General features: G+C 46.3%; 1 protein-coding gene across 2 annotated transcripts in view; it reads right to left on the reverse strand.

Annotated features, from left to right (window-relative positions):
* The window catches only part of setdb1b (SET domain bifurcated histone lysine methyltransferase 1b), a gene marked incomplete at its 5' end in the record, with an annotated part of 41,562 nt that overhangs the window by 11,237 nt on the left and 4,238 nt on the right, over positions 1–26,087 (reverse strand). Inside the window, 14 exons of one of the 2 annotated variants that reach the window (XM_080751556.1) lie at positions 5,098–5,262; positions 6,014–6,259; positions 7,311–7,480; positions 8,129–8,245; positions 9,455–9,545; positions 10,747–11,008; positions 13,255–13,588; positions 15,216–15,323; positions 15,884–16,109; positions 17,343–17,475; positions 19,827–20,017; positions 20,640–20,713; positions 23,794–23,995; positions 25,413–25,580. In XM_080751556.1, the coding sequence (XP_080607682.1) occupies positions 5,098–5,262; positions 6,014–6,259; positions 7,311–7,480; positions 8,129–8,245; positions 9,455–9,545; positions 10,747–11,008; positions 13,255–13,588; positions 15,216–15,323; positions 15,884–16,109; positions 17,343–17,475; positions 19,827–20,017; positions 20,640–20,713; positions 23,794–23,995; positions 25,413–25,580 (2,487 nt within the window). Of the gene's footprint in view, positions 1–5,097; positions 5,263–6,013; positions 6,260–7,310; positions 7,481–8,128; positions 8,246–9,454; positions 9,546–10,746; positions 11,009–13,254; positions 13,589–15,215; positions 15,330–15,883; positions 16,110–17,342; positions 17,476–19,826; positions 20,018–20,639; positions 20,714–23,793; positions 23,996–25,412; positions 25,581–26,087 lie in introns of both variants that reach the window. The other variant, XM_080751555.1, reaches the window with a different exon arrangement.

Below are 26,087 nucleotides of genomic sequence, written 5' to 3' on the forward strand. Positions count from 1 at the left end.
GAGAGGGTCGAGAAAATGACACTTTGAGAAAGAGGGCCTTCTCACCCTCGGCGCACGGAGACAGGGTCATGGACGGCTCTCCAGCGCGCAAGCACAGTGCACTTTTGATCCTGCCACCCAGGGTGGAGGAATTCAATGTAAATGTGAATTTTGTTACTGTGCCAAATGTTTTCTCCCCAGTAAAGAATGTGTCTGCGAAACAAGGTCTCTTCTTTCACAATGCACACACAATGGAGAATCCCCAGTGGGGACATCCATATATAAAATATGCATGCCCAGTACCACAATCACAAACACAAACAGCCTTCAAGGAAACCCCCTTAAGGGGCATTTCCAATATAAAAGGTTTAATTGTTCCACAGCCTCAATCCTCCCTTCCGACACGAGAGGGCGCCAAAGCGCCAGTCAAGGTAAGAAGGTGGCAGAGAGGTCCTTCTTGTTTAGCTGTCCCAGCCAGAGCTGCGGCAGCAGTATTAAACAGGGTTTTAGACAGGACGTGTTTACAAGAATGCGTTCCTTTTTACACTCCTCCTCTGCCTCCTGTCCCACCGTGCAACAAAGTGTTGTCGCCGGTGATAAAGGCATTAAACGTAAGGCCCTCGCGTCACAGCAAGACGGTGTCACGCTCAGTAGTAAGTCACGTGACTCAGTCTCGAGTCCCTTTGACTTCCGCGTTACCGGTGACGTCAGAGTCGTGTCCGGGGATGCACATACCGTGCATTCCTGTCAATCACATTCCGTTAGGTCTGACGTCAGCTCCCATTCAGAATCCTTTGTCAAGGCATTTAACTCAATGGAAAGCATGCAAGCCGTGTCCCTGGGTGCTTCGCACCGTGAGGCAGGGATACAGGCTACAATTCTCAACCCAGCCTCCCTTGTCAGACAGAGTGATATTCACGCATGCAAAGGGGCAGGCCGCTTTGATTCTGAGGGAGGAGATTCACTCTTTATTGGGGAAAGGAGCGATCAGGGAAATTTCCACAGATCAGCTCGGTCTGGGGTTTTATTCTCATTATTTCGTGGTGCCAAAGAAAGGGGGGGGGCTGAGGCCCATTCTGGACCTAAAAGCCCTCAACAATTTTCTGGTAAAGTACAGTTTCAAAATGTTGACGAACGTAGCGCTATTGCGCTCGATCAGAATCAACGATTATTGGACGTCCCTCGATTTGAAGGACGCGTACCAGCATGTGGGAATTTACCCCCCACACAGAAAATTCCTGAGGTTCGGTTTCGAGGGGAAAGTGTACGAATACACTGTTCTCCCGTTCGGCCTCTCTCTGTCTCCCCGCGTGTTTGTCAAAGTGACACAAGCGGCTATAGCTCCCCTGCGGCAGCAGGGAATCCGACTTGCGACGTACCTGGACGATTGGTTAATAAGCGCAAGTTCAAGAGAGGAGGTGACACGTCTCACCAATGTGGTGATGTCGCAGTTAACCTCTCTGGGGTTCAACATAAACTTCAAAAAGAGTATGTTAACACCAGCTCAGCAGACCACCTTTTTGGGGATCTCGCTGGACTCAATAAATATGACGGCTCGACTCTCACAGGAGCGATTAGTCAAGATCGTGGCCTGCGCGAAGTCTTTTCGCGTGGGCAGAGTGGTCACGTACAAGCGCTGCATGATTATGTCAGGGCTGATGGCCTCAACTATCCAGCTACTCAGGCTGGGCAGGCTGTATATGAGGCCTTTTCAAAAGTGGATGTTGGCACTCAAAATCCACTCGACACAAGGTCGCCGCAAGGTCAAGGTGTCCCCAGGGTGTGTGTACACACTGAGACCGTGGGTGGACGTGACTCTTCTGTCCCAGGGGGTCAGTATGGGCGTGGTGGTGTCACGGAAAGTGATCACAACGGACGCCAGCCTCAGTGGTTGGGGCGCAACGCACGAGGGCCGTTCGGTGAGGGGAGTTTGGGACTCCGCTCTACAGAAGCGGCACATCAATTTCCTGGAATTAAAGGCAGTGTTTCTGGCGTTGAAACATTTTTTGCCTTTTGTGGAAGGGTGTCACGTGTTGATCAGGACGGACAACACGACGACCATGTGCTATATCAACAAGCAGGGGGGCCTCTCCTCCCCGGCTCTCAATCAGCTGGCGCGGGATCTGACGCTGTGGTGGGAACCACGTTTGGCGTCGATCAAGGCGTCGCACATTCCGGGGCTTCTGAACAGCGGAGCAGATCTGCTGTCCAGGGGGGAGCCCCTTTATGCAAATTGGTCCCTCCACCCGGGAGTGGTGAGACAGATTTGGAGCAGGTTCGGTCAGCCTCAAGTCGACTTGTTCGCGTCAGCAGAGAACGCGAAGTGTACACTTTTCTTCTCTGCGACGGGGCCAGCCCCACTGGGGCTGGATGCTCTGGCTCACGACTGGCCGAGGGAACTGCTGTACGCGTTTCCTCCGTTGGAACTGATCCCCCAGACTTTGGAGAGGGTCAGGCGGTTCGGCCTCAAACTATTGTTGGTGGCTCCGGGGTGGGGCGTGTGGAGGTCGGAGATATCTCCCCTCCTTTACGGCAACCCGTGGCCTCTGCCGCCAATCAGAGATCTGCTACGGCAGGCAGGGCAGGAGATCTTCCATCCCGACCCGGCGAAGCTAGACCTTCAGGTTTGGCCCGTGAAGGGGAGTCTTTGAGCGCTTTGGGTCTGACACCAGGGGCGGTTCAGACTATTCAAAGTGCTAGGGCTTCGTCCACGCGGTCGGCTTATGATAAGAGGTGGAGGATATTTGAAGACTGGTGTGCGGAGCGTACGTCACCGGTGGTGGCGTTTGAGGCTCCGGTCCAGCTTGTTGTGAATTTCCTTCAAGAAAAGTTAGAAAGTGGTCTTGCCTTTTCTACCATTAAAGGTTACTTGGCGGCGCTGTCAGCGTGCCATGTGGGCTTTGAGGGTAAGACGGTGGGTAGGCACCGTCTGGTGGCTCGGTTTTTAGCGGGTGTGCACCAGCTTAAACCGGTTACTAGGTCCCTTTTCCCATCGTGGGATTTGGGTGTGGTGTTGGACGGGCTGTGCCGTCCACCGTTTGAGCCTCTGGAGGCGGCGAGCTTAAAGCTTTTGAGTTTTAAGACTAGTCTTTTGTTGGCTTTGTCTACAGCCAAAAGAGTCAGTGATCTACATGCGTTATCGGTGGACCCGGTGTGCATGAGATTCTGTGAGGATGGCAAGAAGGTTCTGCTAAAACCCCATTTGGCGTTTGTCCCAAAGAACCGTGTGATTATACATGAGCCAACTGAGTTGGTGGCTTTTCATCCTCCTCCGTTTTCTTCGGAGGAGGATAGGCGTCTACATTGTCTTTGTCCGGTAAGATCCTTGAGGATTTACTGTGAGAAGACGAGGGCTATTAGAGCGTCAAACCAACTGTTTGTCACTTTTAAAAGTGGTCCTAGACGGAAAGCGGTGGCTAAAGCTTCACTTTCAAGGTGGATTGTGCAGGCCATAAAGATGGCCTACACTTGTGCTAAAGTCCCGGTTCCTGAGGGCCTAAGGGCTCATGACACTAGGGGAATGTCGACCTCCTGGGCTCTAGCCAGGGGTGTCTCGATCCAAGAGATCTGTTCGGCGGCTAACTGGTCGACTCCGTCGACTTTTGTGGTTTTTTACCATTTGGACGTGGCTCCATCTTCATTGGCGCATTCGGTCCTGGGTGTTGCCGCCTCCTCTAGTTAAAGATTTTTTCCCCCTTTTTTATAGCTGAGACCAAGTCCCTTTGCTCTCGGTAAAAGGGGGAGACCCTGTTTCCTTATAAAACGGCTGCTAGTGGGCCTATTAGTGAATAGGCGGGCTCCAGCCTGTCAGGGTTTTATGAGGCGGACCTGGTCGGCCTATTAGTTCATGAGGCGGATTTCGGTCTGTCAGGGTCTTTCTACTTTCTTCCGCTCTCGAGTCCGGTGGGCTCGGGGCTCCGTGGGGGAGGGGCCACGCCGGGGGTGTGGTCTCCTGTCAGGCGGAGCGGGCGGATTTTGAGGGTGTGCGCTTCCGGGGGTTTATGTGACCCAAGAGGAGTGCATTTCGAGTAAATGACAGAAAACGAAAGGTTTCGTACGAAACCATGGTTTTCTTAGTTTAGGAGAAATGCACTCCTCAAACGCCCCTTCGCGCGCATGTTGCGTGCAGAGGAACGGTGTTGTTAAGAGGAAGTACACATGCCAGTCTCGCGCCTTATGCCCACGGGTGGGGCGGGGCGTTTGACTGGCATACCCTCCGACTGTGTCATTCGGGAGCATATGTGTAGCTCTGTATCGCACGCTAGGAGGCGCGATAACCCAAGAGGAGTGCATTTCTCCTAAACTAAGAAAACCATGGTTTCGTACGAAACCTTTCGTTCCCACACATTAATTTCCAAAACTTTTCCAAAACTTTTCCAGAATATTTAACCCGATTTCCAGGACGTTATAACAATAATTCAGCTCAATAAGGAGTCGCTTACTCCTATGCGCATTGCGCAATGCCCAAAAACAGTGGTTCTCAACCTTTCCTGGCCGTGACCCACGAAATAATCATATTTGAACTGGGGACCCCGGCACCCTGACGAGCACTAAGAGTTGAGGAATTTTATTTTCACAATTTCTGCCTCTAATATTTGATAATTTGGCCAATGTTTAATTTGTAATTTCAGAAGTATTAACACAATCAATAACCAAAGACAATGCATAGCTATTTTTCCAGGACCTTCCAGGACCCTTGATCAATTCCAAAAGTTTTCCAGTACTGGAAAAATATTTTTCTAATTTCAAAATATTTCCAGGAATTTCATGACCGTGGGAACCCTGGTGGTTCAACTAGTGTCTCTGCGGGTGGTGTAACTCACCATCCTTATTGCCCTGAGCCTGTCTGCGGGTGGTGTAACTGTCTGCGGGTGGTGTAACTGTCTGCGGGTGGTGTAACTAGTGTCTGCGGGTGGTGTAACTAGTGTCTGCGGGTGGTGTAACTAGTGTCTGCGGGTGGTGTAACTGTCTGCGGGTGGTGTAACTCACCATCTTTATTACCCTGAGCCTGTCTGCGGGTGGTGTAACTCACCATCTTTATTGCCCTGAGCCTGTCTGCGGGTGGTGTAACTCACCATCTTTATTGCCCTGAGCCTGTCTGCGGGTGGTGTAACTCACCATCCTTGTTGCCCTGGGCCTGTCTGCGGGTGGTGTAACTCCTCCACACGGAGCTGGCGTTGATGTTGCTGTCCTTGACGAAGGTGTGGTCGGAGCTGTCGCTCTCGTCGTCGCTCTTGGAGTCCTTGTCGTCCTCGTCGTTGCTGTCCGATGAATCGCTCTGGGCTGGAGGACAAGAGGACACGCCAGAGGACACCAGGACAGGAGCCATCAGATCTCAGATCATATGCCATCTCTTATCTCACATCTTACACACTCTTAAACATTTAATGTATCACCCAACATAATCTAGGCATTGACACTAAGGCTTGCCCACCTGCCCCCGGCAGGTAAATAAAACTTTCGGGCAGGTGGGAGTTTGCTTTCAGGTTGCCCGCCCGGGCAAGTGCCAGGGTTCCCACAAATATTTAACAAATAATTTCCAAAACTTTTCCAAAACTTTTCCAGAATATTTAACCCAATTTCCAGGACTATATAACAATAATTCAGCTCCTATGTGCAATGCCCAAAGACAGGTAGTGTATGCCAGTGGTTCTCAACCTTTTCAGGCCGTGACCCCCGAAATAATCATGTTTTAACTGGGGACCCCGGCACCCTGACGAGCACTAAGAGTTGAGGAATTTTGTATAACACGGTTCTATTGTGAAAATAGCCGATCTACATGCTCACAACGCCTCGCAACGCGAGGCGTTGTGAGCATGTGAGCATGCCTTTTTCTGCCTCTAATATTTGACAATTTGGCCAATGTTTAATTTGTCATTTCAGAGATATTAACAAATTCAATAACCAAAGACAATGCATAGCTATTTCTTCCAGGACCTTCCAGGACCCTTTCCTAGTACTGGAAAAAATATTTGTCTAATTTCATGACCGTGGGAACCCTGAATGTAACAATCGTGACAGGCCTACTACTCACCTCTGCCCTTCTTGTGTCTCTTCTCTCCGGACGGTCGTCGTATGGCTGGGTTGGCCACCAGGCCGGAGGGTTGGATCTTCATCCTGGACATGTCCACCCCGCTGCCCTCGCTGTCGGAGCAGTGAGCCTCGCTCTCGTAGCCCTCCTTGAAGTTCTCCACGCTCTCGATGTGGTCCAGGTTGGCAAAGTACTCGTCTCCCATCTCCAGGCCTTCTTTGTCGGCGAAGTCGTCCGTCAGGATCTTACCTATGAGGATGGTGACCATGTGAACGTTTCATGTCAGCGATTACTATATTATCGCGATTATCAAAAGTTCACCAACATCCATTATCTTGGGGCAGTTTTGGGGCGTTTTGCCAAAAACAGCAGATCTACGAGCTCACGACGAGTAGATCGGCTATTTTTGACAAAGGAGATTTGGTAGAGAGTGATATGACTGTATCAAGTACGTTATTTCCAGGAGAGAGTGAGAGAGAGCGAGAGAGAGAGAGAGAGAGAGAGAGAGATGACAATCCAATCTAACATTTAACTGAACAAACTTCCAATCTGTAATGTACATTAAAGATTGTTGTTTCTCCTGGTCAAAACTGCTTTCTTACTGCTAGTCATAATTGTAATTCATTACTAGTAGACATTGTATTTCAAGATATCTAAAACCTAGTTTTTCTCAGTCAAAATTCTATTCAAGATATTTTCAAATCGCTAAAGCGTAATAACATATGCAGATAGCAGATAACATCTGCTTGTTGACCCATGGGCAAAGAGCAGCAGATTAACCTCTGAAACTGCTGTTCTAATTTTTCTTTTTTTGAATGTGTGTGTGCCGATCCATGCTTAATTTTATAGAAGTATCTTTTGAAGTTCTGTTGTATTCTATTGCTAGTTTGGCCAACTCATATCTTGAAATTATAACTGCTTTTTTGTTTGGAGATCACTTGACTAGCGTTTTGACGACTTTGTCATCCATGCCGTGGCCATCACTACACCTCCCCTTTATTTATTATTTTGTTTTGCAGATCTGCACTGATCTCAGAAACAGACCTATGGAATCCTCAACACTGTAATCAGTCCCCAGCCAGGACTGAGAACTTTAACCCAACTTTAATCATTAAACAAAAAACATGGAAGAAATCCTATGTAAAAGGGCGGGGTTGTGGGCATGGAGGTTTATCACAACGAACAGATTAACTGATCACATGTTTGTTTGAGTGTGTGTGTGTGTGTGTGTGTGTGTGTGTGTGTGTGTGTGTGTGCGTGCGTGCGTGCGTGCGTGCGTGTGTGTAGAATGTGTGTATACCTGCGTAGATGCAGACGAAGGAGCCCTTGGCCACATCATCCAGACAGCGAATCCCCCAGCCTTTATTCTGGGTCTTGAACAGCTGCAGTCTGACCTGCAGGCCGTGCTGCACCAGGCGGTTGGTACACATGGAGGAGCAGCACTTACACCTCTTATTACACTCATAGATCCTGAGAGAGAGAGACAGAGAGAGAGAGAGATTGAAAAAGTTAAAAAATTAAAATAAAATAAAAACTGTTCAAACAGCCGAAAAAAGGAGAAAAAAAAGACGATCTACAAGCTCACGATGTGCCGATGTAGACACAGGGGTTAAAGCCAAAAAAATCCCAAGACTGACATTTATTTTCAGACCATGTCCCAATATGTGATTTTTGAAACACACCAAAATTTAGGGCGTTTCCCTGAAGTTCTGAACTGCCTTCACTGAATGTGTGTGTGCCAATCCATGCTTCATTTCATAGAAGTATCTTCTGAAGTTCTGTTGTATTCTGTTGCTAGTCTGGCCAATTCAAGTACTCATATCTTGACATTATAACTGCTTTTTAGTTTGGAGATTACTTGATAGGGCCCCATATCTCTTTGCCAAAAACAGCCAATCTACAAATCTCACATTGCACCCCTTTGCGACGCGTTGTGAGCTTGTAGATCTGCTATTTATGCCAAATGTTCGCCCCAGGACAGTAGACGCTAGGGCTCAAGCAGCCAAATCATCCCGGTATTGTTTAAACTTTACTGGGTAATGTAGTAACTTGACTCTAAAAGGAACTGTGTGCGTGTGTGTGTGTGTGTGTGTGTGTGTGTGCATGCGCGTGTCTCACCCAGTAGGAAGACACTCGTCTAGTCGTTTGTGTAGGAATCCTGCGTTGTGATTGGTCTGAGCTCCTGGGGTGCATGCAGTCGCCTGCAGCGTCAACTGGTGACAGGAACACTTGGACCTAAACACACACACACACACACTAAACATTACAGTAGAACAGTGTTTCTCAAACTTTCAAATTTAAAGGTCTCCCATTTGTACAGTGTACAAATGGATTTGTACACGTCAGGGTTCATTTGGTTCCATTTGTACACTGTCAGAGTTACAGACCACTGACATATCACTTTGAGAACCACTGCAGTAGAACCCTAGACTACAGACGGTAACAAAGTCTATTTAGCAAGCGTGTGCAACTGTGCATGCGTCCATCTTTCTACATCCTCTCCTGAAAATGGAAAGGGTACCCGGATTCTATTGGTTGGGTCAGTGTTCCACAACCCCCAGGACAGAGGGGGTGGGTCAAAACATGCTATTGGTTGGGAGCTTGTCAATCAAGCTCAATCCAAGACCCTCCTACGGCATACAATATTTTATCATCAATTTTAAAATACATGGGACCATAATTTAACAAACCCCATATCACAGTGATTGAAAGAAGACTTTAAACTAGTGACTGGAAGCATAAAGTATTTATGACAATGTTTATTAAGGTAAAAATCTAGTGTGAAGTTTGGCAATTGGAGCACAATACTCCAATGTGAAGTAACAGCGAAACTAGCGGCCATTCACATGAACTTCCTATATGGCCTTAACTTGCAAGCCGGATACTATGCCCTTGAGAAGAACTAAATAATACCACATATTAACGTTAACACATCGGGTGCCCACGTGGTGTCTACGCGTCAATCTCTTTGATCTTTACGAGTGCCCAACGACGCGTTTGATGCGTTGTACAGTAAACTATACTGTAGCTACTGCACTTGGCTACCGGGGTGATGAAACAACTCCATTTCCCAACATGCAGCGCGCAATTACGTCACCCGGACGTGCTGTGTGGCTCGTTGACTTCCTGTTTACCGGCTGCACAAAAGTGCTGTTTTCTCCGGATTTCCCTTCCTTTTTTCATTTTTTTCTCAAAACGGCAGCCTCTTCTACCTGCCGTAACACAAACACTGTGGCTTAGAAATGATAAAAAACGGTCCTGACTGAAAGAAAAGATTTTCGCGAAATAAACAGGACATACTCGGATTACATTTACTCGGATTACTTTTCTCGCCAGTACTCTCGCCGGTAGGTAAAATGACGCGTTGCCATGGGCACCAGCAAATTAGACGTCAGAGATCACGTGGGCATCCGATGTGTTAACAGTGAACTGAAGCACACTAACTTGTCTATGCAGCCGTCAGTGCAGTCACATCCAACCAGGAAGTCTGCACTGGTGTTTATATACACTCCTTTCTCTGGAATACGCTCCTTACCTGGAGGAAGAGGAGGAAGAGGAAGAAGAAGAGGAGAGAAGCTGTCATTATACAAGCATAATCCATTGATCAATGCTGATGTGTCAATGTGTGTGTATGTGTGTGTGAGTGCATCTGACTAGTTTTCAAACTTTTTTTACTCTGGTCATGTAAAAAAAGAGAATTATTTGTTTCCATCAGAACTGACTGAATAACTTTTTATACTTGACGTTTAACCACTTGAACCCCAGCATAGGGAGCGTAGGATTATTAGGACGTTCGATAGTTCGACCTGACATTTGTCCGACGCTGGTGATTGAAATGCTAATCTGCCGACGCTGGTGAATGCTAACCTGGTGAAAGCTACTATGCCTAAACCTAACCCTAACCCTTAGTAAAACTATGCCTAAACCTAACCCTAACCCTTAGTAAAACTATGCCTAAACCTAACCCTAAAACCTAACCTAACCCTTAGTCGGGGCTTATGGGACGTCGAAGTATCAAGATTTGTCCCACAGCATCCCTAGTCTGGGGGAAAGGTTTACCAAAAATAGACGATCTACAACCTCACAACTCGTCAGTCTTAGCACTTAGCGGGGGCACGGTGGCGCAGTGGTTAGCGCTTCGCCTCACAGCTAGAAGGTCCTAGGTTCGATTCCCACCGGGGGACGCTGTGGGTGCTGGGGGCGTGTTTCTCCCTCCGCATCATCAGCACCCACCCCCTAGGTGGGATCGGCGATAGGGCCTTTCTGTGTGGAGTTTGCATGTTCTCCCCGTGTCTCCTAGGGTTGATACCCTCACAAAAACATGCAGTAATCCTGGTCTCAATAATGCCTCCCCCTGGCCAGCCGGGGCGCTTGATAGAGGGGAAAGGAACTGGTTGGAATAACGTGTTCCCTTCACGCGCTACGTCCATCCCGGGGAAATCCCCCCTGTCAGGTGAAAAGAAACAACTTGGACTAGGAAGCATGAGGTCAGTCCGTTGTCTCCCCAGGCGCGGCAGAGGGAGAGCAGAGCCCAGGATTACATAGGCAATTGGCACTGGGTGAAAATGGGTTGCAAAATCGTGGGATAAAAACCTAACCCTAACCCTTAACTGTTAACTGTTCAGATGGGTGGGCCGCGTGCATCCCATCCCTACTCACAGGTTGAGAGGCACTGATGTCGGTGATGTGGGGCGGAGGTGCATGTGCGTGTGCATGTGTGTGTATGTGTGCCTTACTGTAGGCGACGCTGGGCGGCGGCGTGGTGTCGATCTCGTTGACACAGGACAGAGGGATGTCCTCGTTGCCGGCGGTGATGTCAGGGATGTAGTAGTAGGGTCTCTGCGGGTGGAAGGGCCGGTCCACCAGGACGTAGGGATCCAGGCAGAACATCTCCAGGAAGATGAAGTCGCAGCGCGTCTGGAACAGGTACTTCTGGATCTCTGACATGTTCCTCAGACACAGGCCGCACGGGGCCTTGTAGATGACATGGAACGACATCTGGGGAGAGGGAAGACGTCAGAGTTGAAGCTAACACCCTAACCCAGGGGTGAGATGCCGTGGGATCGGTTGGGCTCGGCGAGCCCACACTTCTTTTTTTCAAGCTGCACGTACGCACGCCCCACATGCACGCACACACTACCCGCGCGTGCACGCACGCAAGCACGTCGTCAAGTTGTGTGACACCGCGGTCAGCACGGTCAGCACGAACATTTCAGTCCCCTACCTGGCTAGCTGCTTTGCATAACAATACTCGGGTAGGCAGTTCTCACCTACATCTTGTACACAGCCAGCAGCACGTTCACCTTGCATTCTTTGCAGACCCACTCTTGTGATCCACAATCGTTTGCGTCGCGGACTCGCGGGGAAGCTCAGCCGTTCGCGAAAACGTCTCCTTTTGTGAACATCTCATCTGTTAATTTACTTCACAAGAGTGGAAGAAAAACGAAGCAGTGTGTTGTTTTATCAGAGCTGCTTGCATAGCGGTGGGAGAGTTCTGAAAGTGTCTATGATTGTAAAGTAAAGTCTATGTAATATGTAGTTATTTTATATTTTATATAAAAAAAATACATTAATTGAAACACATTAATTGAAACTAATTAACAATAGGCCTATAACTAAATAATAAGAAATATAGTTAGGCTACATAAAAAAATTTGTGATGTTGAATACAGTATTTCAACTAGCACCGAGCGGCAGGCATGCGTGCACACATGCGCGTACGTGACGTGCACGTGACGTCATGAATTTAGAGGGGTACCACTTCTAAAATCCATATCACACCACTGCCCTAACCCGAATGTTAAAGACATTTAAGAAAAATGTTTCGATAAAAAAGGTGTCAATTCTAGGATATCTTTTTCAAGTGGGGGCCACAGCAGACACAATAGTTCACTACAATCCTGAAGAAGGCACAATCTATTTTAATGTCTTTATCCCAAATATACTGTAACAAAGGCCTTTTACTTATAAAATCCACCCCGGGTGTTTTTATGTCTTTTTGAAAGGCATGTTTTCCTCTCTCCTGTGAGGAAATAATTTGTTGAGGGGCCAACTTAAAACATTTTCAACCTAGCGTACCCATCATGGGCATGACATTATAGGCAAAAAAAATAAAACCCCAAAAGCTTCCAAACAAATTCCAGACAATGTAAAAGAGAATGTGGCTTAAAGGGGTATTTCGGTCAAAAACGACTTTCCTACCTTTCAAATGTTGATTCGGGAAGATTCTGGGTTGATCCAAGTGTTGTTTGACCCATAGCAGCATTTTGTTCCATTTTCGATTTTCTCCCCTGCACCCCACGGCTCCAAAACGGCACCTTTTGGGTCGTTCCGTAATCCGGTTATTATTCTCGCTCAAAATTCACTTTTCTCGCTCGATCTCAGTCCCTCATACTGTTGTTAGCATATCCGAGCTACACCAGCTCCTGGTCGCCGCCATGTTTGTTTACTTCAAGCTCAACTCTCAACTCGCAGCCCAGGAGAGAAACACTGGGAAATCCCTAACCCGTTGGGAAACGCGCGTTCACGAGCTGCTGCTGCTGCTCTCACAGCTCCACCTCCCTCCCCCACAGCCTGTTACCTGTGTTGAGGCAGACAAGAGGCTACACCATACATCACTCTGCAGACTTTGTCGACATAGTTACATCTTTTTTCTTTGGCTAAGAGCATTTTTGTGTTTTATTGTTCGTCGCGCGTCGGGGAATCACGCGATACAAAACGGGATTTCCCAGTGTTTCTCTAGTTGGCCTGAGTTCAGAGTTGAGCTTTTTGTAAACAAACATGGCGGCGACCAGGAGCTGGTGTAGCTCGGATATGCTAACAACAGTATGAGGGACTGAGATCGAGCGAGAAAAGTGAATTTTGAGCGAGAATAATAACCGGATTACGGAACGACCCAAAAGGTGCCGTTTTGGAGCCGTGGGGTGCAGGGGAGAAAATCGAAAATGGAACAAAATGCTGCTATGGGTCAAACAACACTTGGATCAACCCAGAAGCTTCCCGAATCAACATTTGAAAGGTAGGAAAGTCGTTTTTGACCGAAATACCCCTTTAAGTCTAGTAGAATTTACAGCCTAAAACTTTGTAAAGTTGAATGCAAGACATTGCAAGTCTTACTTTATTCCCAGTATACTTCACTGACCACAGGGTCACCCAGAGGTCTGCACTTGGTCCTCCTTTTGTTCTCTCTACACACAAACTAAATAATAATTCTTTGCCCCATAACAGCCTGTGTGTCCTCCTACCTTGCGGTTGACCTTGCGTCGTCCGGTCATGCGTCTGAAGTCGTGCAGCAGGGGTTTCAGCAGGGGGTTGCGGCCCCGGTGGAGGTCCTGCCGGGCGGGCCGGACGCGGTTCAGGCAGCCCGGGTTGCACATGTGGGCCATGTAGAAGATCCTGTCGGTGGGCGCGCGGTACGACGGCTGCTGGGGCATGATGGTCATGGGCGGGGGCAGGGGGGCGGGCACGGGGAGCGGGGCGGGAGGGGGAGGCGGCGGGGGCGGGACCACGATGTACTTCATGGTGGAGGCGGAGCTGAGGGACATGGAGGGCGAGGAACTCAGAGAACTGGGAGGTCGACTGAGAGGATGAGGGGGAGAGAGAGAGAGAGAGAGTTTCATTTTAGTTCTGTTGGTTCTGGTGTGACCTCTCGTTTGCCAACAGGTCTGAGCTGCGTGTATCTATTCTATCTTAAGGCAAGACACAAATTCAGAGTGAACTTTTAACTCAAATCTTTGCTTCTGGGGGTCCCCGGAACAAAATATTTTGAGATGGGGGTCTGCGGCCAAATACATATGATTTTGGGAGGTCCTTGACATGACAAAGTTTGAGAAGCACTGATATAGGCATTTAGTGGTTCTCTTTGTCATGTCAAAGACCCACAAAATGATATGTATTTTGGCCGTGGACCCCCATCTAAAATGTTTTGTTCCAGGGACCACCAGAATCAAAGATTTGAGTTATACATCTAGCTCAGTGTCGCCAGATGGGAAATGTTGAATTATCGTACCGGAGCCTCAGAATTATCGTATTTGACATGAAACTATCGTACATAGCCAAAAAAAGAGAAATCACTTGCGTAAAAACGTAATTTCACCGAAAAATGCGTCTTTAGTGTAAGAAACGACATTGTTTGAGACTCCTGCGTGACAAAAACGCATCAGATATGCTGCGTGGAGGTAGGCAACTTCCTGGAGCTTACACAAATAAAAGCCTGAAACTGGTCTGGAAAGATGCAACCGGTGTTTTTAATGCCTCCAAGTACAGATCTAGGGTCAGATTGACTGATTTCCTGGCTTATTTTGAGAAGCCAAACCAGATCCCAGATCAGCAGCCAGGGAAAATAGCGAATTCACGCTCTTTTTGGTGATATGCCAAAATTATCGTACATTTGGGCATTTTTGGAATTATTGATCGTACATCGTACAGAGGGTCAAATTATCGTACAAATACAATAATTATCGTACGTCTGGCAACACTGATCTAGCTTAGGGCCTCAGACCCGTTGGCAAAAACGAGCATGCAGTTCTGGTACAGAGCAGGTTGACTTGACATGATGTCTGAATCATATAGCGTTTCTACATGCGGTTCAATGTTTCACGTTGGTGGCACACCCTGTGGTCAGAAATCACTTTTGGAGCTGTGCTCGATGGAGGCCCCACAGATTCCAATTATATTAGTGGACGTTGCATTCATGACATACAATATGTTGAAAAACATGTGAAATAAAAAGCCTCTACATGGCCCAGTCAAATGAACGGTAATAATGACCTGATAATAGGGCATTCACGAATAGTGATTTTTTAGTATTCAAATTATTCGACCTCAAAGTATTCGAATAGTCGAATATTCGACAGGACTGGCCAAACTGTCAAATATTAAGTAAGCAAGTAAGCCTCGCAACGCTATTTTCACAATATTTATCTGCGGAACAGAGTGCTTGTCAGGGTGGGAGTCCCCACTTCAAATATGTTTATTTTGGGGGTCATGGCCCAAAAAGGTTTGAGAACCCCTGGTATAGAGCATTAACACATTCATCCACCAGGGGCATTGACAACTCATTCTTATGACTTCCTATCTAGCCAAGCTTTATAAACTATTATGTTTAAAGAGAAAACAATAAAAAATGAAAATAAGCGAATATTCGACTTCGGTGAACAACGTCGAATAGTGACTTTGATATTGTAATATTTGGTGAATGCCCCACCTGATAATGGTGGGACTGGTGCTCATCTGCAGCATCTTGGAGGCATGGGTTCCTCCCACCCCAGGGATGAACGGAGACGTGCTCTTCTTCGCCATCTGGTGTTTGTTGCTGTAACTCACACACAAACGCACAGACACAGGTTATGGCTTTTCTGTTTGTAAAAGTTCCATCTTAAATTCATTTTTTTCGGTGATAGAATGTACACAATAACTATGCCTCAATGTCTATCTAATCGTGGTTTATACATTATGACCAGAACCAGGGGTAGTGGGCCAGGTGGATTGGATGGTACGTTTTTTTATATACCGTCTTTTATATTTACCCTATTTTAATCCATTTGATCCTACTACTTTTCTAATCATATTCTTTGTCTCATTCATACTGTGGTGCTGCCATGACCACTGAATTGTATTGATTTTGTGCCCAATGAAAGGTCCATTTATCTATCTATATCCTATCAAACCATCCATCTATCCATCCTTCTAAAATGTTCTCTAATTTACATGGATATCAAGAATGTCGGTCTTCCTGATAAATCCGTCGATATCCCATGCCTGTGGATATACGTGTGTCCGACATGTACACAAGTGTACAACCGGTACACCAGTTACACACCAGTGTTCAAAGAAGAGCTCTAGTGATGTGTAAACACCAGGTGTGATACTCACTCAAAGCGTGGGGGTTGCGGCAGGGTGAGTGGGGAGGCAATGGTGGCACTGGTGCCACTGGTGGTACCGATGGCACTGGTGGTACCGATGGCACTGGTGGTACCGATGGCACTGGGGGCACCGGTGGCAGTGGTGGGCAGAGGTGGTGGAGGAGCTTTGGTAGGCGATGCTCCTACAGGACCCTCACTGGTGTACTGGACCACTGGACCTTTACTCCTCAACGCTCCTATAGACACAGAGAGAGAAAGAGATGTGATAATGGTGAATGTAAAATAATAATTAAAAAGAAAGATCTATACATTAACCAGGGATGCATTGATCTGTATGGATTATTATTTAATTTCCTCCTGGAAAAAAAAGAAAGAAAGACAAAACTAGAGGAGTACAAGCTTCTAGATCTGTTAATTTAGCAATTGTCTTTAGGAAATTTCACCGATATTGGCATGCCCAATATATGCACACAAGGTTGAAAGTGGTTCAAATAAGGTCTACTTGGTTCAGACTTCTCAGTCCTTCCTAGCTGGCACGCCCAACGTTTGTAGCTGCTATAAAATCTAAAAGCTACAATCCAAGTTGAGCTGCGAGGCTGAGGCTGCAACTGGCAAAGCTACGAAACAACCAAGTGTTGTTTAGCCATTTCCACTCACCTTCTCTCTTCACACAATCCCTGCTTATAATGGAGGGGAAACCAATAATCTCATCAAGGGAAGGCCAACCTACTATCTCATAGAGGATACAGTGGTGAGTGCTGTAGCTTTCACTTATCAATCTAAGTGCTGAGTGGTAAACTGTATCTATGGGTAAAAGGGTGGTAGGGGCAGCATTTCTATGAATTACATGCCCATAATCCAATACCGACATAAAGACAATCCTTTTCCTGCAGCTCAATGGGAAGCTGACTTTTTTTTCTATAAAGTAAAACAATGTTTTTTAGTTCACTATAACAGTGGTTCTCAACCTGTGGGTTGGGACCCCCAGGGGGGGGGGGGGTCCCCAGAAGATAATGTGCAACATTGTTGTCTCACTCAACAGTAAACAAAACAACATAAGGTTTAAGTGTATAGACTATAGAGGGTATTATTAAAGTGTCAATTTAAGGACCTCTAAAATGACAAATTAAACATTGGCCAAATTGTCAAATGTTAGAGGCAGAAATTGTGAAAATAGCAGATCTACATGCTCACAACGCCTCGCAACACGAGGAGGCATTGTGAGCATGTAGATCTGCTATTTTCACAATAGAACCGTGTTATACAAAATGTAATGCCTCAACTCTTAGTGCTCAGTTAAAATATAATTATTTTGGGGGTCGCTGCTTGAAAAGGTTGAGAACCAATTCACTATAATAACCCTGGTGTGTGTGTGTGTGTGTGTGTGTGTGTGTGTGTGTGTGTGTGTGTGTGTGTGTGTGTGTGTGTGTGTGTGTGTGTGTGTGTGTGTGTGTGTGTGTGTGTATTACCCATGCTCGGTCTTGTTCTCATGTGTGCTCCAGCTAGTTTCTTCTCCTGTGTGTTGGCGGAGGTCATCTTCAGGTTGAACATGGGCTCCAGTCTGGTGGATCCTCTGTAGATCCATTCACTCCTCTTGTCGTCCTACAGCAAACAGGAAAAGTGACTCAGTTTATCATCAGAACATTGCGAGTCTCTATGCCCGGCAGCCTGATGTAGCAAAATGAAAAATGTGATTCTGTCATTCTGAGCTCAAGTCTTGCATTTGTATCTTCTGGAGGTCCAGTATTTCCTAGCCTGGGTGCCAGCCTGCTGCGCTACGTTCCGTGGATCTGTTTTGTCGCTTCTCAGTCTGGACATGATTCAGTCGACTCGCATTTCCCAACGTCAGTTGTGACGTAGGCGACATCGTTGCTGACTGGATGTTGTTCCAATGAATCAGAGTAGGGTTAGGGTAGCTACATCATCAGCCAGCCAACACAATATACACTGGTGTATTTGTCCCGCCCCGCAGCACAGACCAATAAGAAGCCACGGATGGATTCCAGCCGTGTTCTATGTCCCACCTCCCCTTGGAGATAGGAAGCTGTCCAGACTGAGTAGCCAAGTGACAAATCAGATCCACAGAACGGAGCGTAGCGGGCTGGCCCCCAGGCTAAGTGTTTCCACTTATCTGGTAAGTAAGAAACCTTTGGAAGCAACATTTCTCGAATTCAGACTTAAGGAGCATAATATCTCTTGTTTGGTAACATGAGGTAGCTTGATATAAAAGTACAAGTCCCTGGACATGACGCTAGTGTGACGCAGAGTCAGAGACTTAACCTAATCTAACCTTGATGCCGAATGCCAAGCAGGGAGGCATTGAGTACAATTTTTAGTCTTTAGAATAGTGGTTACCAAACTTTTTAGCTCAAGACCCTAAAGAGAAATTAGATTAAGAGGAATAAGCTCGCACACCGTCTTAGGTACGTTTTATTGGCAACGTTTCGACCCCATATGGGTCTTCATCAGGCAGCCTAAAGAGAAATTAGACATTTGCTCGGGACCCAAACTACTGAAAATAAGTTTGTGGAAATCTTTGAATATATGTATTTTTAAAGCGAGCATTTGTAACTAAGATTTGGCTTCTGGGTGGTCCCTGGAACAACATATTTTGAGATGGGGTCCGGTCCGCAGCAAAATACATGTAGTTTTGGGGGTGCTTGACATGAAAAAGTTCAAGAACCACTGATTTAGAAGAAGGATTTGGAAGACATTTATAGAATCGGATAAAAAGAGAAAGACTTTCACAAACGTTCATGATTTTTCAAAAATAACAGATCTACAAGCCTGTATATCTGCATTTGTTTTACAGTTAAAGCATAAAATAATTGTTAAAGTGGTTCAAATGTAAAGTGACAAATATTTGCGTTCAGGCCTAATGGGTTTTACCGATTTAGTGCCACCGACATGAAAGGGTCAATTGTTCAGCGTGCCGGTCGCTTGCTCCGTCCGCGGCCAGTCTCTTATTTTGAAGGCCGGAAGTAGATCGACCTAACAATTCCTACTTGACGATCTTCAAGATTCACCCGGAAGTAGCTCTGGTCTGAAACGTAAACAGTGATGGAAGATGGATGCCTTCATGCTTGTGCTATTTTCGCGAGAATCCAATGCCATCCTTGGCATCAAAAGTGTTTTTTTTGAGAAAATGGACAGTAAAGATGAGAAAGACCGTTGGTTTCAATGTTAAGGGATCACTATTGTGTGCACGTGGATGCGCGATGATGATGAATCGGCGAGTCCACCCGTGCCAGCGTATTTCAACGGACGGTAGGTAGCCAGACCAGCTTTACTGTATTATACAGTATATTTCGCGAGTCATCCCGCGATCGGCACTGTAAATACTTTTAACCCATTTAGGCCTAGAATTAATGAATGCTTTAACCAGTGAAAAATAGCAGATATACAAGCTCACAGCGCGGCACCGAGTGCCGCGCTGCGAGCTTGTAGATCTGCTATTTTTGAAAAAAAGTTGTGAAAATGTGTGAAAATCTTTATTCAAAGCGAACGTTTGTAACTCAAATTTTGCTTCTGGGTGGTCCCTGGAACTAAATATTTTGAGATGGGGGTCCGTGGTCAAATACATATCATTTTGGGGGTCCTTCACATGAAAAAGTTTGAGAACCACTGCCATAGTAGTCTCTCAAGAACAGACTAACTGAGCTCCAGTGAAGTGAAAAGGACCTTTTCTTTGACGATGGCTGGCCAGATTGCTGACATAGAAACATAGGTTTTTTCCAAAAATCTTAGAAGGATTCAAAAGACACTTATAGAATCGGGTCAAAATTCTAATTTTCACGATTTTTCAAAAATAGCAGATCTACAAGCTCGCAGCGCGGCACTCGGTGCCGCTATTTTTTTTTCTGCTATTTTTTTATATTTAAAGCATAAAATATTGCGTCATAATGTGTTCAGGCCTAAATGGGTTTTTAACATAGTAAGGTGGACAGGCCTACCAGGAAGAGGATCTTGACCAGGCTGCCGTCCACCTCCTCCACCTTGCTCCTCCACCAGGTGCCCTCCCACTCCGTCTTGATGATCTGGCCCACCTTCAGCAGCACCATGGGTCTGCTGGGGTACGCCGTGATGTACTCCTCTATGAAGTCCCTGCACGACGCGTCCTCTATGTCCTCCCACGTCTTCTTCACTGGATCCACACACACAGACAGAGGGAGAGATATAACATTAGAGCAGAATACTTTAACCCATTTAGGCCTAACCTATAGTTAGGCCCAAATCAGAAATTAGCCAACAAAAACAAATATGTTGATACATACTGTACATGTACTGTAAGCCCCTCCCATACACTAAAATGTGTACCCGGCCTGAATGGGTTAAGACATTTGAGCTGTTCATTCCAATTTAACTTTACAGTCCTAGATGACAATGACAAACAACACATTCTATTAGATAAGGGACCTGCAGCGCATCTAGCTGCACAATATGTGACCGACCGCATGTAACAACGCAAATCTCAGGGGTGGAGAAACCGACATTAGAGCACGAAGGGTTAATTTAGGCAGCAGTCACATTGAGAAGGTTCATTCTCAAAGTTCAACACTGGCCATCAAATGTGATCAAAGCAGGAAGAATGTGCTGAAGTACTACTATATCCTGCTTTTTTGCTTGATTTGATTGGCTGTCTGGCAACATTGGCGGGCAGCGTGACGTGTGTGTGTGTGTGTGTGTGTGTGTGTGTGTGTGTGTGTGTGTGTGTGTGTGTGTGTGTGTGTGTGTGTGTGTGTGTGTGTGTGTGTGTGCGTGCTTACATGGTTTGCAGACTGGGTAGAGTTCAGGGAGAGTCACATAGGATGCATAACCATCATCAAAGAAGATCAGGAACCTGAAACACAGACACATTTAGTCTTCAGTAAAATCACTTATGCTTCATATACAGTATATGGAAGTACTTGTGAAAAACGCCAAAGGCTTGACTGATTATCTAAACCTGAGCCAAGAGCCTCTGCAATAGTGTCCAAGCAAAAGATGTGCAACCCAAGTGGTTCCTGAGGTGAAGTAGTACCAGAGGGTGGAAGAGAATCAGAGGGAAGGGCTGTAGTCACCTTAGTACATGTGTTGTACTGTAAGGGCAGATACCATGGCTAGTACATTGTAAGCTCCCGGTGAAAGGTTTGAGATTTGACTCTGCCTTGTACAGTATATCTTTGGCTACGGCAGGGCCGGATCTAGCCTTTAGCACTAGGTGGGGCAGGAAGAAATGATAGGGGGGGTCACCTCCAGCCCAAGCGGCATGGGCGAGGGGACAAACCCCCTAAAACATAGAAAACTAAGCATTTTGGCACACTTATACCTATAACACGCGATACAAACAACAGGTCTTACACCTATCTATCTCTCTCTCTCTAATATCTATCCATCTACCTAGTTGTACCATTTCAAATAGTTTAATATTTTTGAAATTTTAGATTTTTGCATGCCATCATGTTTGGTGGGGCAGCCAGGGCATTTAGGAGGGCATTGCCTAGATCATATGCCTAGATCCGGCCCTGGGCTACGGTGTTTGTGTCATCCCGGTGAAAGTCGCCACTCGCCAGTTATCCATATGGTGGTAATATATATAACACCTAGGACTAGGATGTATGATATGAAAGCTTTCTTTACACTGTATATAAATATACTGTATATACTATATGTGTGTAATAACTAAGGCTGGGACTTTAACTGATTAATTGCGATTAATTAATTACAGAAAATTAACGCGATTAAAAAAATGCAAAAAAAAAAATTTAAAACCCATTTTAATCGCTCTAGTTTTTGCACCACAGAACCTTCAGTTTCGGGCATACCGGTCATAGCGATGCAACAACAAAGAAGAGACAACAAACGCAAAGGGAGAAGTAGCCGATCAGAGCGCTTTGCTTGGCCCAGTGGATGCGAAATTTAGATTAAAACCCTCGTAGGGTCTTCGGGTCACTTTGACCCGGTTTTACATTTTCAACATCAAGAAAAAGTATGTTAAAATATGATTTTTTCCATGAAACTTCTTCTGCTTGGCTTATTTACTGTACTAAACATGTGATATGAAAATGGTACCTGTCATGCATTTGCAACACCCCCCTGTATCAACATATAACACCCAGGGTCTTCGGGTCACTTTGACCCGGCCATTGAAAGTGTATGCTAAATGCTTAATATTTAGACCATTTCTTTCTGAAAAAACATTGGACATATGGATTTTGGAGTACATCATTTGCTCACCATTACAAACTACATTGATAACAATTCAATCAATATTATCTCCGCCAGGCCAGGATGGCCAAAAGTGAGGGATATGTTTTCGTTGCTTCTGTCTGTGAACAGCTAATCTCAGTCACCGCTGGACCAGTCAGCGTGAAACTTTACATGTACTTCCCCGGGAGGCCTAGGAAGATATTCAACCCCAAATCGTCCTGTTATAGAGCCACCATGAGGCAGAATTGAACAAAACAAGTTTTGGGGGATATTTACAATACCGATTTTCTCTTGTCATTTGATCAATGTCATGACCTACAGTATGTGTCACATTTTCTATTCAGATTGGCCACGATCCCAAAGATGCTTACGATTTTTGCGGGAGTGGCACATTTTGCTACCAAATGGGGACTTCATCCCTATGCCACTTTACAAATTCCAAGTTCCTCAGCATTCCGACGTGATTTGTAGCATTTATTTTATTTTATTTTGAGTAGCCAATTATAGTTTACCCTCTTTTTCTCCCCAATCCAGTCCTTATGCCAATTGATTCCTCCCCTATGTTGTCACTGCTGTTGTATCCTACCGAATCACCTGACAGTGAGGAGCCCCCACCGAGAGGACGTAGGGCCTTCGCCCTTCGTCCTACTCCTCCCTCCCAAAACCAGCTACCGCCCAGCCTGGCTGTAGGAATACATGTAGTGACAATTATCACCCTCTCCGCCCAGCTTCCCTTCCCTCGAACAACAGTTGTGTTTGCATAGATGCCCCATGATTGATTCAAATCCACAACCTCTGTGGTGGTGGCAGGGACATTGTGCCACCCGAGCACCTGTAGCACTTTGTGCAAATCAGAGTGGGACAAGAAATATTTGACATATAGTTCTTGATCAAATGACAATAGGGATAATATAATATGTACCAATTGGTGTGAGGTTTAGACAAAGTCTATATGGTAATACCAAGATATTTTACAAAGATCAGTCTCATGGTAGTGCTATAAAAGACAAATGGGAAAGATTTTTCTAGGCCTCTTGGGCGTATGTGTGCCAATGCCAAGTTTGATGCTGAAGTGGTGCCTGAGATTAGCTGTTCACACAACGGCCTGATGGTGGCGCTATAAGAGGCCAATGTGAAGAATTTGGGGAGGAGGTTCTTCCTAGGCCTCCTGGGAGTGTGTGTGTGTAGTTTCACACTAATTAGTCCAATTTGCCTGAGATTAGCTGTCCACAGACAGAGGAGTGAAAACATAATCCCTCACCTTTGGCCATCCCGGCCTGGCGGGGATAATACAAAATATTGATTGAATTGTTAGTAAAGTAGTTAGTAATGACAATCAAATTGTGTTTAATATGATTTTTGGGGATTTCTAACTACTTTAGAATGGTTTAATATGAGCCGGGTCAAAGTGACCCGAAGGCCCTGGGTGTGACTAAAACACGAGGATCCTACGAGGGTTAAGAAAACTCACTTGTTGATTCACTCGTACAAAAAAATGTGTTTTACTTGAAAAGAATGCTTCTCAGGTCAAATATCGATGTGCCATTAAAATGCGATTAATTAATCACAGAGCCTGTAATTAATTAGATTAAAATCGCATCCCAGCCCTAGTAATAACATTTGGTAAGATGCTAATTTCCGCATAGTTTTTTATTTGGTCATCATCGCAGCACCAAAGTCGGTGCTACGACTGCTCCGGTACCGGTAGGTCCCAGACATAATACACTTTACCTCATGCGGTTCTTGTTGTTGGGCATCTCAGCCACCACGCCGGCGTACAGCCACACCTGTACATCCTTGTACTTGGCCACGACCCTGGCGCCCACGTACAGACTCTCCAGCGTGGGATGGTAGTCGTAGGCAACGTGGTTCCCTGACAGGAGGCTCTTTCCTTTGTTGTCAAACTTCACCTTGTACTTAAATATCCCTCCTCCTGGAAGGCAGGGGGAAGAGTAATTGTATGACTCATCAAACATATAATTTTCCGAATGTCTGTCTGAGTGTCTTTCTGTCACAGCGTTTCTCCTCAGTGGCTGGAGCAACTGATCTGAAATCGCATCACCATTAGCATATGAACACACCTGACATAACTGTGAAGCCCGTTTGTCACTTTCACATATCATATGCTGTATATTAGCATTTTTATGGTGTATCTACTATCTATTCTGCATCTAGCATGAGGCATATCTATTCTGCATCTAGCATGAGGCAACATGTTTAACCAGCTCTGCGTGTGTGTGTGTGTGTGTGTGTGTGTGTGTGTGTGTGTGTGTGTGTGTGTGTGTGTGTGTGTGTGTGTGTGTGTGTATACATATACTGTGTGCACACTGCACATCATTTCGGAGCTCATGTCTTTGAACGGGTAAGGGCTAGTTTCAACTAATGAGTAACCATTAAAGCCCTCGAAAATAAGACGATCTACAAGCTCAGAACGTGTGAGAGCTGGTAGAATGGCTATTTTCACTCTTTTTGAAATAAGGGCATAAGTGATTAATTCATGAACTCCTTTATGTAAGTTTGGGTCCCGGGGAAAAAACAAATGTATCTCCATTAGTGTAAAGTAACTAAGTACATTTACTCAAGTACTGATGCCAAAACTTTCATACTTTTACTCAAGTACATTTCTAATTCTGTATCTTTTGGGTCTGGGGCATAAAGGGCTTGGGGACCAGCGGATTGATAGCCTACCAGCAGGGTGAATGGAGACCAGAGGGGACTGATAGCCTACCGGCAGGGTGAATGGGGACCAGAGGGGACTGATAGCCTACCGGCAGGGTGAATGGAGACCAGAGGGGACTGATAGCCTACCGGCAGGGTGAATGGAGACCAGAGGACTGATAGCCTACCAGCAGGGTGAATGGGGACCAGAGGACTGATAGCCTACCAGCAGGGTGAATGGAGACCAGAGGACTGATAGCCTACCAGCAGGGTGAATGGGGACCAGCGGACTGATAGCCTACCGGCAGGGTGAATGGGGACCAGAGAGGACTGATAGCCTACCAGCAGGGTGAATGGGGACCAGAGGGGACTGATAGCCTACCAGCAGGGTGAATGGAGACCAGAGGACTGATAGCCTACCGGCAGGGTGAATGGGGACCAGAGGGGACTGATAGCCTACCGGCAGGGTGAATGGAGACCAGAGGACTGATAGCCTACCGGCAGGGTGAATGGGGACCAGAGGGGACTGATAGCCTACCGGCAGGGTGAATGGAGACCAGAGGACTGATAGCCTACCGGCAGGGTGAATGGAGACCAGAGAGGACCGATAGCCTACCGGCAGGGTGAATGGAGACCAGAGGACTGATAGCCTACCGGCAGGGTGAATGGAGACCAGAGGACTGATAGCCTACCGGCAGGGTGAATGGAGACCACCGTTCCTCTGTGCCACGTCTTGGTCCGTTTTTTACCCAGAAGGCACATGTTCACTGTCATCTCATCCTCTCTGGGTGCACTGGTGGGCTGCAAGGGGGAGGGGACTGGAGGCTGGGTCTGGAACACTGCTGGACTGGAGGGGGCTGCTGCAACACACACACACACACACACACACACACACACACACACACACACACACACACACACACACACACACACACACACACACACACACACACACACACACACACACACACACACACACACACACACACACACACACACAGAGACACGTTGGAATCTCAGGTAGGTCTGCTCATTACAAGTGACCTTTTGGGCCTTTTAGCGCTTGCACCTCCAAGACTACTACCAATCGATAACTTGATGAGTTTGATTCTACAAATGTCTTCTAAATCCTAACAGTTCTCCCTTCAGTGTCAGTGGTTCTCAAAACTTTTTCTTGTCAAGGGCCCCCAAAATTATATGTATTTGGCCGCCTAGCCACCATCTGAAGGTGTTGATTAGGCATCGGTCTGTTAACTCATATAGTGCCAATCCCGAGAAGACTCGTGAAATGTAATAGAGTATCCGCAGTGCCAATCCCGAATATACTCGTGAAAAGTAATATATTACTGTAACGGCGGATACATTAC

This window comes from Nannobrachium achirus (genome assembly GCF_963921795.1).
Source record: "Nannobrachium achirus genome assembly, chromosome: 2".
In the NCBI taxonomy this organism is placed as follows: domain Eukaryota; kingdom Metazoa; phylum Chordata; class Actinopteri; order Myctophiformes; family Myctophidae; genus Nannobrachium; species Nannobrachium achirus.